The sequence below is a fragment of the Pituophis catenifer genome, unplaced genomic scaffold (assembly GCF_029215685.1).
Source record: "Pituophis catenifer annectens isolate HBS135680 unplaced genomic scaffold, rPitCat1.0.hap2 SCAF_1, whole genome shotgun sequence".
NCBI lineage: Eukaryota > Metazoa > Chordata > Lepidosauria > Squamata > Colubridae > Pituophis > Pituophis catenifer.
In genome coordinates this window covers 221,824,592-221,838,485 of record NW_027256881.1, presented here as the reverse complement: position 1 = coordinate 221,838,485, position 13,894 = coordinate 221,824,592, and the positions used below count along the sequence as shown (strand labels likewise).

Here is a 13,894-nt window from a genome sequence, read left to right as displayed (position 1 = left end):
CAGGACAAAGATTGGAGCTTATGAGACAGGCGATGTGCATTTTGTTGGCCTCTGCTTTACTCCATGAATGTGGTTTGCAGAGTAAAGAACTGGGCTTGAATTATGGAACATTGACTGCAGAAATGGAGTTGAAAGTTGTTTGTTGAAAGATATAAGAGTTTTATGTGAAAGTAGTGAGTTTGAGTGATACATAATGGAAATAAGTATAAATATTAACAGATCCAGGTTAGTATCTTTATGGAGCCCCATCATGTTTTATTGTGATGGTTATTTGTAAGTCTGGACTGTCAATTTTTGCTTTTAGCTTTTATCTTTTTAAATTGTGTATATGGATTTTGTAAATTGCCCAGAGTAGCAACCGTAATACATTTAATTAATAATAATAAATGGTTCTGTTTTGATCAGAGAATAAATCAAACATGTATGATGTGAATGAAATATGAGGAATATTTCAACTTAATCCATCAAAGATATATTAAGTACAGTAGTTGTGTTTAATGGGAAAATGGACTGAATGATGCAAGCTATGCACAAATGGCTAAAAACTAGAACAAGCAGATGATTGTACATAAAGAGCAAATGCATGGAGATACGTTTTAAGATGTACAAATGCTGGTAAACAGATGTAGCTTATTATGAGAAATATGGTATATCAGCAATGAGGAAATGAATATGTTTGGATTTAACAAAAAATGTTGGTGAGGAATCCTTAATTGATTTTCCGAGCTGTGTTCCAGGAAATTCAAAAATTGTGTTTGTTTTGTAAATAGTGTACATGGCTTGACTGTTCACTGCATGGAATCTGAATTGTATCTGCTTCTGTTGCAACTTCTGATACAAATTATATTTGTGTTTCTTTGTTTTTAGCTGCCCTGACAGCATTGAAAAAGCAGCACTCATTAAATGGCCAGTCAGTCCTGGTTTATCCATTCTACAGTTCATTGGAAACTGTTTTGTATGGAAAGGAGAAGCCACAAATCAAGATGCCAGAATCTATCAGTGTCCCTTTAGATCCTTATATATGGCAGTTCCTACAAGAAAAGTGTAAATTAATTCAAGAAATAGAGAAAGAAATGGCCAATTACTTCTGTGAACTATTATGGCCCCTGGCAACTTGTGAGCAACCAAAAGTCGTACTGTCTCCCTCAGCTACCTTAGCTAAACAGGGAACGTCCATAAAAGAATTGGTTAGGTCTTGGAAAGATAAAGTTTCTGTGGAATTTGCATGCATCCTATCAAAATTCAGGACAGTTAAATGCAAAATCATTCCAGAAAAATGGGAGACCATTGAAAACAATGTGCTAAAAAATGTGTTGGCTGTGCCAGATGACTCAAAAAATTGCGTTACTCTAGCTGGTTTTGTATTGACTGTGGATAGTGTGGAAAAAGAGTTGAGGGAATATATAGAACGTTTGACCAAGGATGCTGAAATAGCTGGGCAAACATTACAGCAAACGTTGTCAATTTCCCCAGTGAAGTATAAAGTTTTGCAGCAGATCTTGCTAGAAGAGAATATCTATGAAGAAATCACTGGGCAAAAATGGTGTTACGATGCTACAGCAAAGCAGTTGCAACTGAATGGAATAGCTACAGAGGTCTACAAAATGAAAAGTGACTTACTAGAGAAAATGGTCAGGATAGGGGAGAAAAATGTCAAGATTCATCCTTCTATTTTTCAATTCCTGCAATGTGTAGATTCTGACAAGGTGTCAGGGAGCCTGTTTAGGGCCAATAAAATTAATGCTGCCTATGAACTTACACATGATTCTATAGCATTGGTAGGATATTGTCCTGAAGGCCTCTTAAAAGCAGAGGAACAAATAAAGAAATGCTTGACTCATGAACGCATTATATTGAAGGACCAGGAACTCATCCACAGAAAGCAATGGAAAGAATTAATTAAGCATCTGCAGAAGCTAAACAATTCTGTTGAAAAAAGTGTAATAATTGAGGACTGGGTTGATTTCGATGGAGACACTGAAATTATTGTGGCTGGTTATACAAACATTGTAGCAGATGTCTACCAGCAACTTTCCGATTTTGTTGAAAGAAACACCCACATGCACACAGTAATTCCTGCCAAGTCAGTGGCTATGGTGCAGTTTATAGAGGAGGAAAAGCGGAAGGTTTGGTGTGATTTAAGCAAGAAGGGCCTGAATATTAATTTTGGAATCCTGCCAAAACAGAAGAACATTGTCCTGAGTGGACCCAAAGTAGTAGTGACAGAGGCAGCAGTGATGGTGGAACAAATGCTGTCTTCACTGTATTCTGCGAATGTGGTGTTTGATAAACCTGGAGTGAAAGACTTTTTCAAAAACCAAGAACATTACTATGTTAACCTAGCAAAAATGGAATTCAGCTGTTTGATCAGATTGCAAAGAGATGATGAGAAAAACGGAGGTTTTGTGGAAAATGTAGAACACCTTCAAACCAAGGTAAACTTAAAAAATGGCGTGGTGATAGAGGTCTGTATGGGAGATCTGACCAATTATCAAGCTGATGTTATAGTCAATGCATCAAATGAAACACTGAAGCACATTGGTGGCCTTGCCTATGCTTTGCTAAAAGCGGCTGGCCCATGCTTACAAGATGAATGTGATGATCTCATAAAGAAACACGGAGATCTGAAGCCTGGCTGCGCAGTAATCACAGGAGCTTGGAACTTGCCGTGTAAACAGGTGATTCATGCTGTTGGGCCAAGGTGGACCAGTGCCACGAAAGAAAACTGTATACAACTATTAAAGAAAGTTGTAAGGGAAAGCTTAAAACTGGCAGAAAAATCCGGTCATCGCTCCATAGCTATTCCTGCCATAAGCTCTGGGATCTTTGGATTCCCAATAAAAGAGTGCACTCATTCCATTTTAACAGCCATTAAGGAAACCTTAGAAGAATCTTCTGAGAATGGCAGCCTGAAACAGATTTGCCTGGTAGATACGACACCCCAAACAGTTCAGGCTTTTTCTGATGCTTTACACAAAGTGTTTAAAAGTGGACCACCTCAGCCCACACCACTGCCTTCTCCATCAGTTGGTCAACTTTTGGAGAGTAAAGATCTTGTAGTGACTTCTGATGAAGGTCTAAAACTTATCGTAGAAGAAAAAGGAATCGAAGATGCTACGGTAAGCATTTATATTAGCAGAGAAACTTAAATTATTTTCAATGCCGCTAGAACATATTTTATTAGACCCATTTATTATTATGCTTCTAAAATGCTGTTCTTTCACATTGAAGGAGAACTCTAAAACAAAATCGGCATCTGATTCTGAACACCATCTTCTCCAACTCCCAGTTGGATTTGTTGGGTTAGATTAGAATTGGATGCACATCTTGGAGAAGACTGGAATAGTCTTTTAGTTTTAACTAATTTTAAAGGCTGTTGCCTTTGGAGAGAAAACTGAACTAGGGATGTGCTGCTTGAGTAATAGGAAATTCTACTTTTCATATCTAGGGAAAGGATATAGACTGAATTTTCATGCTGTATTTTGTGGATTCGGTTAATGGAAAAGGCATGCTTAAACCTTGATAAAGGAAGGAAGTACTAGTGATTTCTCTGCCACTCGTCCAACCTCTTGAATTAATAATCAGAACCAATTCATTATGATATGAGTCACAGAGATGGGAGTTGCAAGGAATTAGCAACCCTTTCCCCATACTATTCCCATTCCCTGCTGGAATCTCCAGTAAATCAAAGATGTCTCATTTGTTTAGGGACTGTTTTCTCCCTGTGTTACCTTAATAATAGCAATAATAGGTCAAAGAATACTCTGTAATATACAGTCCTAGCTCCTAGGCAGTTAATCTTTTTTTTTTTATTGCAAAAGTTTTACAATTAGATTTTCACCCCTTTTTTCACCCCCCCCACCTCCCTCCCCAAACCCTCCCTAACCCTCCCTAACCCTCCCCCCCCCAGACTTCCCTATTATATACTCATAACTAATAACACTAGTAAACAAGCTTAAACCCATCCCTCCCCCTGTATAATTTTTCCTCTTTATCTCTTTACATTAAAATATTTCTAATACATTAAAATATTTCTAATACATTATTTTCAAATAAAAGCTATTTGATACTTTCTAGTTTGGTATTTGTTCTGAACATATTCTATCCACCTTTTCCATTCCCATTCATAAGTCTCTTGTGAACAGTCTTTTAAATATGCTGAAATCTTCGCCATCTCAGCAAAACTGGCCATCTTCAAAGTCCATTCCTCGATAGTGGGTAAAGCTTCATTCTTCCAATATTTACCTATCAACAATCTTGCTGCTGTTATCATATACAATATCAGTTTTATCTCACCCCGTGTAAAACCCTTAACTATACCCAATAAAAACAACTGTGGAGAAAATTGAATTTTTTTCCTCAAAACATTCTGCATGACCCACCAAATTTTTATCCAAAAAGCCTTAACTTTCCTACAGGTCCACCAAACATGATAATACGTAGCATCCAAACATTCGCATCTCCAACATTTTGGCTGAACATTAGGGTACATACATGACAACTTTTTAGGATCTAAATGCCATCTATAAAACATTTTATAAAAATTTTCTCTCAGGTTTTGCGACTGTGTAAATTTAACATTCTGAACCCAAATTTTTTCCCATGTTTCCAGCATCACTGGTTCTTCAAAATTCTGTGCCCACTTAATCATACAGTCTTTAACTAATTCAGTTTCTGAATCTCTTTCTAGCAAAACATTATAAAGCCTTTTAATATGCATTGGACCTTTCTCTCTTATATGTCTAACCAATTCTTCCTCATGCAACATAATACCAGTTTTTTGGTCCTCTTTCCATCTCAGTTGTAATTGATTATATTGTTACCAAGTTAGATTAAGCCCTTCATCCAACAGTGTCTGTAATGTCTTCAGCTGCCATCTGCCCGCATCTGTAAAAAGAACCTCTTTGTATAAAACCCCCCCGAGTGACATTATATTTGTATTCCACAAAGTATGACCAAGATCCAGCCATAGCGGTATTTTGTAATCCCATTTGAGTCGGTGCTTCTTCCAAACTCTCATCAAAGAGTCTCTAAGTATATGACTTTTAAATACTTTATCAACTTTGTCATCGTAGAATAAGTAGGCATGCCATCCAAATTCAAGGTCAAAACTTTCTGCTTTCAATATTCCAGTCTTTTTACTTCCAAACCAATCACTTGTTAAAGTTAAAGCTGCTGCATCATAATATAACTGTAGGTTTGGGAGTTTAAGACCTCCTCTTTCTGGAACATCTTGCATAATTTTCAATTTCACTCTCGGCTTCTTCTCGTTCCAGACAAACTTATTCACACCAGACTGCCAGACTTTCAGTTGTTTATCACTTTTAAGCACCGGAATCATTTGAAACAAAAACAGAAATCTTGGCAAAATGTTCATCTTAACTGCTGCTATTCTTCCAAGTAGAGACAGTTGCAGCTTTTTCCAAGTCTCCATATCCTTCTGAACCTCTCGCCACAACACCTCATAATTATTTTGAAACAATTTCATGTTTGATTCTGCAACCTGAACTCCAAGATATTTTACCTTAGGTACAATTTCAAAACCTGCCCTCCTTTCAAGCTCATGTTTACGATCTTGTGTCATATTTTTAACTATCATTTTAGTCTTTTTTGAATTCAGTCTAAAACCTGAAACTCTACCATAGTCTTGTATAATGTCGTTCATCAGGATTGTTGATTCCATTGGTTGTGATAGGGTAACGACCAGATCATCTGCAAATGCCTTTATTCTATAATCCTCTTGCCTTATCATTATGCCTTTCAAAATTTTAGAGTCCCGTATTGTATTTAACAAGACTTCCAATGTTAAAATAAATAAAAGTGGGGACAACGGACAACCCTGTCTTGTTCCTTTTTCAATTTTAAACTCTGTCGTCAAACTTCCATTAATAATAATCTGTGCTTTTTGCTCTTGATAAATTACTGAGATCGCCTGTATAAATTGGTCCCCAAAGCCCATCTTTTTTAAAGTCTTTAGTAGAAAATTCCAATCCACTCTATCAAAGGCCTTCTCTGCATCCAAAAAAACCAGCACTGCAGGAATCTGTTTATTCTTATCAAGATATTCCAATAAGTCTATTACTTGCCTTACATTGTCCTTCATATATCTACCCTCAATAAATCCCGCTTGGTCCTCATGAATCACCTTTTGGATTACTGGCATCAACCTGTTGGCTAATACCTTCGCATAAATTTTATAGTCTGTATTCAAAAGAGATATTGGTCTATAATTCTCTGGTTTTTTAGGACCAACTTGTTCTTTTGGTATCAAAGATATATAAGCAGTTGTCCAAGATGGGGGTATTTTACCCCCTTGTTGAATATTGCAAAATAAATCTCTAAGTTGTCCCACCATTTCAGCTTGTAAAGTTTTATAGTACACTGCAGTCAAACCATCCGTGCCAGGAGCTTTGGCTGTTTTTAGCTGTTTAATTGCTGCTGTTATCTCCTCCTCTGTTATAGGATAATTCATTCTTTCCTTTTGTTGATCGGTAATTTTTGTAACTCTCTTATCATTTAAATATTTTTCTATAAGTCCATTCTGCACCTCTTCTTTGGCATATAATTTAGTATAATAGTCCACAAAAGCTTCTTTAATTAATTTTTGTTGAAAGATTTCTTTCCCTCCAATATCAATACGATCGATAATCCGTGCACTTTGTTTTTTCCTCAATATGTAAGCCAACCATCTGCCCGGTTTATTAGCGTTGCAAAATGTGTTATGCTTCGCGTATTGTAGGCTTGTTGCAACTTGTTCCGCCATAAGCATTTGAAATTGATCTTTCAAAAGTTTTATAGCACTTCGTATTCTTTCATCTGATGGGTTTTTAATAAGTAACTGTTCTTTATTCTTTATTTCCATTTCCAACTCAGATCTTTTCTTTTGTCGGAGCAGTCTATGTTTAGAATTCATATAGATAAGTACCCCTCTCATATAGGCTTTACTTGCGTCCCAAACAATTTCAATTGGGGTACCTTTATTCAAATTTATTTCAAAAAATTCTTTCAAATGCTTTTTAAGTTCTATTGTATTTTTTTCATATCTAAACAAGTTCTCATTTAATCTCCAAGAACGTCTCTCAACCTTATCCATCTCAATTTCTATCCATACAGGGCTATGGTCAGTCAAAGTTCTTGGAAAAATCTTTGTTCTTTTTGTCTTAACAAGTAGATCATTTGACAACAGAATAAAATCAATCCTAGAAAAGGATCTATGTCTATCAGAAAAGAAAGTGTAATCCAATTCATTTGGATTATGTATTCTCCAAACATTTTTTAGTTCCATATCTTCTTTCATATCAAAAAAAGTCTGTGGTAGTCTAATTCTAGACTTTGCCAAGCTCTTTTTATCTAGTTTAGAATCAATTACTCCATTCCAGTCTCCCATAATTAAAATAGATCTATAGTCCCATTGCAATATTTTAGTATGTAACATCTTATAAAAATAGTCCTGTTGTTGGTTGGGAGCATAAATTCCAATCAAAAGAATTTGTCCATTTGCTGTAAGCAATTCAATTGCTACAAACCTACCATCTTGATCTGCTTCTATAACTTTCGCTGTTAATTTTTTATTTACATAAATAACCACACCATTCTTTTTCTGCGAAGTTGAAGATATATAATGTACTCCTAGTTTTGGATTTATCAAATATTTTTGATCTTGAATTGTGATATGCGTTTCTTGTAAACATATTATATCATTATTAAATTGTTTCAAATATGTAAATAATTTCTTCCTTTTCTGTGCTGAATTCAACCCATTAACATTCCAAGATAGACATTTAAAGGTCATCAGCCTCTTTCTGTAACGCAGAGCAAAATATTTGAAGTTCATCCGAGAGCTTCGATCTCGCTCCTCCCATAGCGCCACTCTCTTGTACGGTACTCTTAACTGCCTTCTTGTCTTGTCTTTCCTGTTGTTGTTGTTGCTTTTGTTTAAGTAGCTTGGATTGAGCTCTAGTTATACGTTGATCTTTAACTTCAGTCAACTGAATCAAATCCAAAATTGGAGAAGAATCCAGCAAGGGCTCACTCAGAAAACCTCCTTCTGCACCTTGCACTATTTCTAATTCCTGCTTAGACTGTTCTTTCAATTGCCTCTCTTCACTCTCCTTAATCTCCAAAACTGTAGATGTACGTGGAGATGGTGTTCTTTCCTTAAGAATAGTACTATAAAAGTGTTGTGCCTTCTCCACGGTATTCAATCGATATCCTTCTCCCTTATATCTAAAAATTATCCCAGCTGGTGCGTCCCACCGGAAGGGTATCTGTAAGTTTTTCAATTCCTTAACAAGTTAACAAGCAGTTAATCTTGTAATACATAAAATCATCTTGAAAGTAATTTTAATGTGGCTTTGATTCCAGACGGATGTTATCGTAAGCACTATTGGTGAAGATCTAAAGCTTGGCGTAGGCCCACTTTCAAAAGCTGTGCTGCAGAAGGCTGGAGTTGAACTTCAAGATGAGTTCCATCAAATGGTCCAAGATCAAGGAGCCCAAGGCAACTGTGTAATTCAAACCCAAGGGCATAACCTTCCCTGTGTTTTCTTGTTCCATGTCATAGTTCCACAGTGGGATGAAGGAAAAGGGAATGCAACCAAGGTACTGCTTCATTTTGTTGTAATTGTCTTGGAATGTAATGTTCACGAGTAAAAAAAAAAAAGATTGTTTATCACCTTTGTTTATAATCTTCTGTCTCTACATGAGATTAACAATTCAGATTAAAAAATAATGGGAACCAATACTTCCTTTTATGCTCCTTATATATACTCAAGGCAGTTTCTTAGCTTTGCCAATACTTTCCTAGGCATTTTCAATGGATCTTCTACACGGTTTTGGTTTTAACATCGTTAAAACATCAGTTTGTACTAAAGTTACAAAGCGTGTATGCAAAATTGTCCATCTTATCCCTAAGTACTTTATATAGTTGAAGATAAGCTAAGAATTTTAGTCCCAGAGATGCTTTTTCAAGAGGCAACTAGACTCTGAAGCTGAAGAAACTTCTCAGATGAGAAGCGAAATGTCTTCAAAGAAAAACCAGAAAGTCCAGTTGCCTCTTGAAAAAGGTGCTGAAATGCACCTAAAAATAAGTTTGGTTTATCTGCAGATGGGTTTATCTACAATGATATATCATAGTTTTTAAATTACCTGTATATACTTGTGAATTAAGCCCATCTGTATATGAACTGACGCTCAAATTTTTAACTCAAATACCATGACAAATTTGGAACAGCTTATCCATGAGTGGCATATTTTCCATCATACTTTTTTTTAAAAATTGAGGGTTGGCTTATCCATTGATGGGTTGATATAATATACATTATGTCTTTTTATTTTTTAAAATGAGATGTTTCTTTGTAAGCCATTCTTCAATATCAGAGCTATAGTTTTGATGCAATTGAATATGGTGAGTTGATGTAGTTGAATGTAGCTCTCCATATTTTTCATATCCCTGTCTTTATGTGTGAATGAGGTTGATCTGTGCACACCTCTTGTCTATTCTGGCTCCTAAATTAAGTTTTGTGTTAATATTGGTTCTTTTAAAGCATAATTGTGAAATGTTGCTTTATATTTTACAGAAACTTAAAAATATCATGAGAAATTGTCTGGAGAGGGCCGAAATGTTGTCGTTAAAGTCTATCTCATTCCCAGCCATTGGGACTGGAGGTTTTAATTTTCCAAATTATGAGGTGGCTAAATGTATGTTTAAGGAAATACTTATGTTCAGTAGAAAGAAGAATTTCAAGTCCCTTCAGAAAGTTCATGTTCTCCTACACCCAAAAGATAAAGAGAATATAAAGGTAATGTTACTTTTCTTCCAAATAAGAAACTGCAGTTTGTTTTTAAGAAACTTCGAACTTTAATTTGCAAAAATAATTGTATGTTTCTACCTAATTATTACAAAAACAGCAGCAGCAAAGCTGGATTGTTGGATGGGCATCTACTTCCCCAGATACATTCAAAGGTGGTCCACATACCTTTCAAAGCTACAATGTGATTTGCTTGATTTTGGCTAAATTTATTTGTTCGTTTTTATCCCACTTTTACTATTTTTACAAATAACTTAAGGCAAATAACCAACTTACCTTCCTTGTGCTATTTTACCCACAAAAACAACCCGGTGAGGTTGGTTGGGCTGAGAGAGAGTGACTGGTTCAAAATAACCAGGTTGGTTTTTCATGGCTAAAATGGTACTTGAACTCATGGTCTCCTAGTTTCTCGCCATTACGCCAAACTGGTTTTCTTACCTAACTTAATGTTTTGTTTTGTTGGGGTTTGCGACAGTATGTTCAAATGTGGTTTATCCCATTAACCATGTTTAAGCATTCTATGCAATAGTGCACATATGACTCTCATCATATTTGGCAGTATCTTCCATTCAATCACCTCTTCTCAAAGATGAACATCAGTGATGTCTTTCAGGACAATCAGATTAAGCAGTTTTATCCAGAGCCTCATGGTTTTGTGTGTGTGTGTGTGTGTGTGTGTGTATGTGTACCAATTTTGCCATAATGTTAGTAAATTTTAATAAAAACATAGAGTTGACAGCTTATTGGATTCCCCCTATTTTGGCAGCTGTTATATTTTATTGAAGATGTTGGATTTTTAGTAGAAACCCTCATTGTATCCAGGGGCATCCAATGACACTGTCCCTCAGGACACGCAAATTTGCAAGTTCACTACCCTCAGTGCCATTATTGACATGTGCCATTATTGAAATTGTTCTGTGGTGTTATTGTTCTTTCTATGCATAATTTTGGAAACATGTGGATAACTTTGCCCCCTAGGCATTTACAAAGGTTTTTCAATCTGGGATTGATGATATTCTCAAGACTGAGCCAGCGAGCAATGAAGAAATGGCAGGTAATGGGTGGGCTCAGTTGGGCAGACTTCTTTCTCTACCTTTTTCTTATGAGTTCCAGAAATATATTGGGTCCAACTGGGATGTAACATGAGAGATATGTGGACAGGCCTTCCTTTAAATAATATCAGTAATGACTACTAGAAGAATGGAAGGAGTACATTTACAGAAGATGTTTTATACCGGGGGTTCCCAACTCCCGTCCCATGGCCCACTACTGGGCCTTGGCCTGCTTGGAACTGGGCCGTGGAAGCGTGTGAGGTTGTGCGCTCACCCACCACTCTCATGTAATCGTACCTTCTCCCTCCCCCCTTTTACCCATCTGCAAAGCCGGAAAAGTTGGGGGAATCTCTGTTTTAGATTTTCTTTCAGAATGGCTATCACCACATATGTGAAGCCATAGCATCATATGTTTGGTTTTTGTAGTTAATGCAGTGTATAAATAAAGCTACAAATACAGTTTGTGAATTGTAGCTTAGTATGATTTATTTATTTGTTTGTATCCTGCCTTTATTATGTTTACAAATAATTAAAGTGAATTCCTCCTCTTTTCCAACAACAACACAACTCTGTGAGGTGAGTTGGACTGAGAAAGAGTGACTGGCCCAAAATCACCCAGCTGGCTTTCATGCCTAAGGTGGAACTTGAACTCACACTCTCCCACTTTGTAGTCCGGTGCCTTAACCACTAGACCAAATTTACGATGCACAAACTAGAGTAGAATGACTTGTTCAGCAAATCCTTGATGATTATAATGTTTATTTGAGTTATTTCAGCATATGAATGAGCCACATTTTTTTTCCTCTTGGAAATGTCCTGTTCCTCACTGGGCAAAGAACTATTCCAGTGTGGCATATGCAGTTTCAGTGGCCCTTTTGGGAGCATCTCTATTAAAATTTGGAGGACATTTGCTAGATCTTGATCATAAATCATCTAATTTCACCCTTTGGTGGCCATGGAAAAATCAGCAGAGTTCAGTAGCATCTTAAGATGTTCAAGTTACCACTTTTAAGAGTAGCATTTCCCAGATATGCAGACCTTATTTCCCTTGGATACTGAAAAAAAATGAATTTTTTAAACTAGATCTTGAAATAGGTATTTATAACTTTTACAAAGAATAGGAGGATAGTGCTCAGCCCATGGATATCAGTGCTATAACTCAATCATAATGTTTCTTTTCTCAATCACAGGTTCCTTTGGATCCCTTTCTACCTCAGCTGTAGGGAGTAATGAAATGCAGTTTGGATCCATTACCTTCCAGTCAGTGACAGGAAATATTGTCATGGAAAACACAGATGTTATTGTGAATGTGACCAATGAAAACTTTTCATCCAAAGCAGGTACTGAATTTCAAATGAACATCTTCTGAACATCCTAATAAGCTAAGTGCTCATTCTTGGCGAGACAAAAAGCTATTTGGATATGGAAAAGTCTGTTTGCACGTGTGTGAATGAATGAGAGGGTGAAATAAAGATTCGTTGAAATAACTGAGGAATTTAAACTATTTCTTTGTAACCAGACATAGTATTTCAGAGTATTGTGGCTCGATTCTGTTGGATATATTAATGCAGTATCTAACTCAATCCCTACCTCACAAATTCTTAGGAATTTTCTTATTATGAAATGTTTACAAGCAAGCAAGGGTTATGTTTTAAGTTCATTATTTACATTCCTACATATTCCTCCCCCTTTTTTCATTTCTTTACAGGTGTCTCCAAAGAAATTTTGGAAGCTGCTGGAACTGAAATTGAAGCAGAATGTGCAAGACTTGGTAAGGTGCAACAAGAGGTCCCATTTGGTTAGGTAATGGAGGATTTGCCGAATATAGTTTGCATGGTATTTTTTACATCATTTAATCATAGTTCTGAATACATTTGTCAGTACTATTCTGTAAATTGGCTATTGTTGTAGTAGAGTGTTGTTGAGTCAAGAAAGACAGGATATAATCAAGCTGTGGATAATTATTTCTAAATCTAACTAGCTTAGGAAAGGTGGCAGATAACATACTAGCTAGAAGGTTACTACTACTGTCAGTAAATTTAGAGACAGCTGAGGAACACTTAAGAAATACTGCTACACTGCAAACTTATCTCTTTTAAGGGTTGCAGCTTCATCTCAAACAGGCTAAGCGTCAACCCCAAAGTCTAGTTTTGTAACAATAGCTCTTGTTGGGATTTAATTTCAGCTCTTTCTTTCCCATCAGCCCATTATTGGACATAGGTAAAGTTTAAGAGGATCCTATGGTTCCTTGGAATTAGATGACAAGAAAGAGATGTTGGTGTTAGAATAAGCATTCTGATGGCACCATCTTCAAAATGCCAGATACCTTCCCCCAGCTTCTGAGGGTAACTTCCCACCCGAATGCCAGAATATTTATGAAGATGAAGGAGCAGATTTTGGATAAGGAACTGCTTATCTAGCTGGCACTTCTGATGTATCACAGTCTTTGACCATCAGTGAGAAAAAGAGAGGAAAACATAAAGAGTTTTCCTTATTTTCTCTGCATTTGTCAAAGAACTTGTGAGAGGGCTATATGTCTACAAGTTGACTTTTTAAAAAAGACCCAATTTTTCTGACAATGTGCCAAATATGTCTTCGCAGTAGGGAGCAAAGGGCGAGCAGTTGTCAGATAGAGTTTATAGTTGGTGCTTTTCCCTTAAGAAATGTATTTATAGATACTCCAATGACTGTAGTACATTGTATGCCAAAGACAGTTCATGGAGAAGTTATCATTTTCATTTTTCCAGCCTCACAGCCTCACAATGGATTTGTAACCACACAGAATGGCAAACTACCCTGTAAAAAAATTATCCACCTGGCTCCTTGCTCCAGCATCAAAACTCAGGTCTCCAAAGTACTTCAGGAATGTGAAGCAAAACGGTATGCCTCTGTAGCCTTCCCTGTAATTGGAACAGGTTTGTATTTTTTCCCCAGATAATCATTTGTGCTTTTTTAGAATAAAGTTTTTACTAACGAGAAACATACCATATTTTTCGGAGTATAAGATGCACCTTTTTCCCCCCTAAAAGGGGG

At 36.4% G+C, this 13,894-nt stretch overlaps 1 protein-coding gene across 1 annotated transcript in view; it reads left to right on the top strand.

Moving 5' to 3' along the window:
* The window catches only part of LOC139320337 (protein mono-ADP-ribosyltransferase PARP14-like), a 28,207-nt gene that overhangs the window by 5,132 nt on the left and 9,181 nt on the right, over positions 1-13,894 (top strand). The window contains exons 6-12 of the mRNA XM_070948646.1: positions 868-3,119; positions 8,365-8,601; positions 9,579-9,800; positions 10,788-10,863; positions 12,052-12,201; positions 12,570-12,632; positions 13,609-13,776. Coding sequence (XP_070804747.1) covers positions 868-3,119; positions 8,365-8,601; positions 9,579-9,800; positions 10,788-10,863; positions 12,052-12,201; positions 12,570-12,632; positions 13,609-13,776 — 3,168 coding nt within the window. The remainder of the gene's footprint in view (positions 1-867; positions 3,120-8,364; positions 8,602-9,578; positions 9,801-10,787; positions 10,864-12,051; positions 12,202-12,569; positions 12,633-13,608; positions 13,777-13,894) is intronic.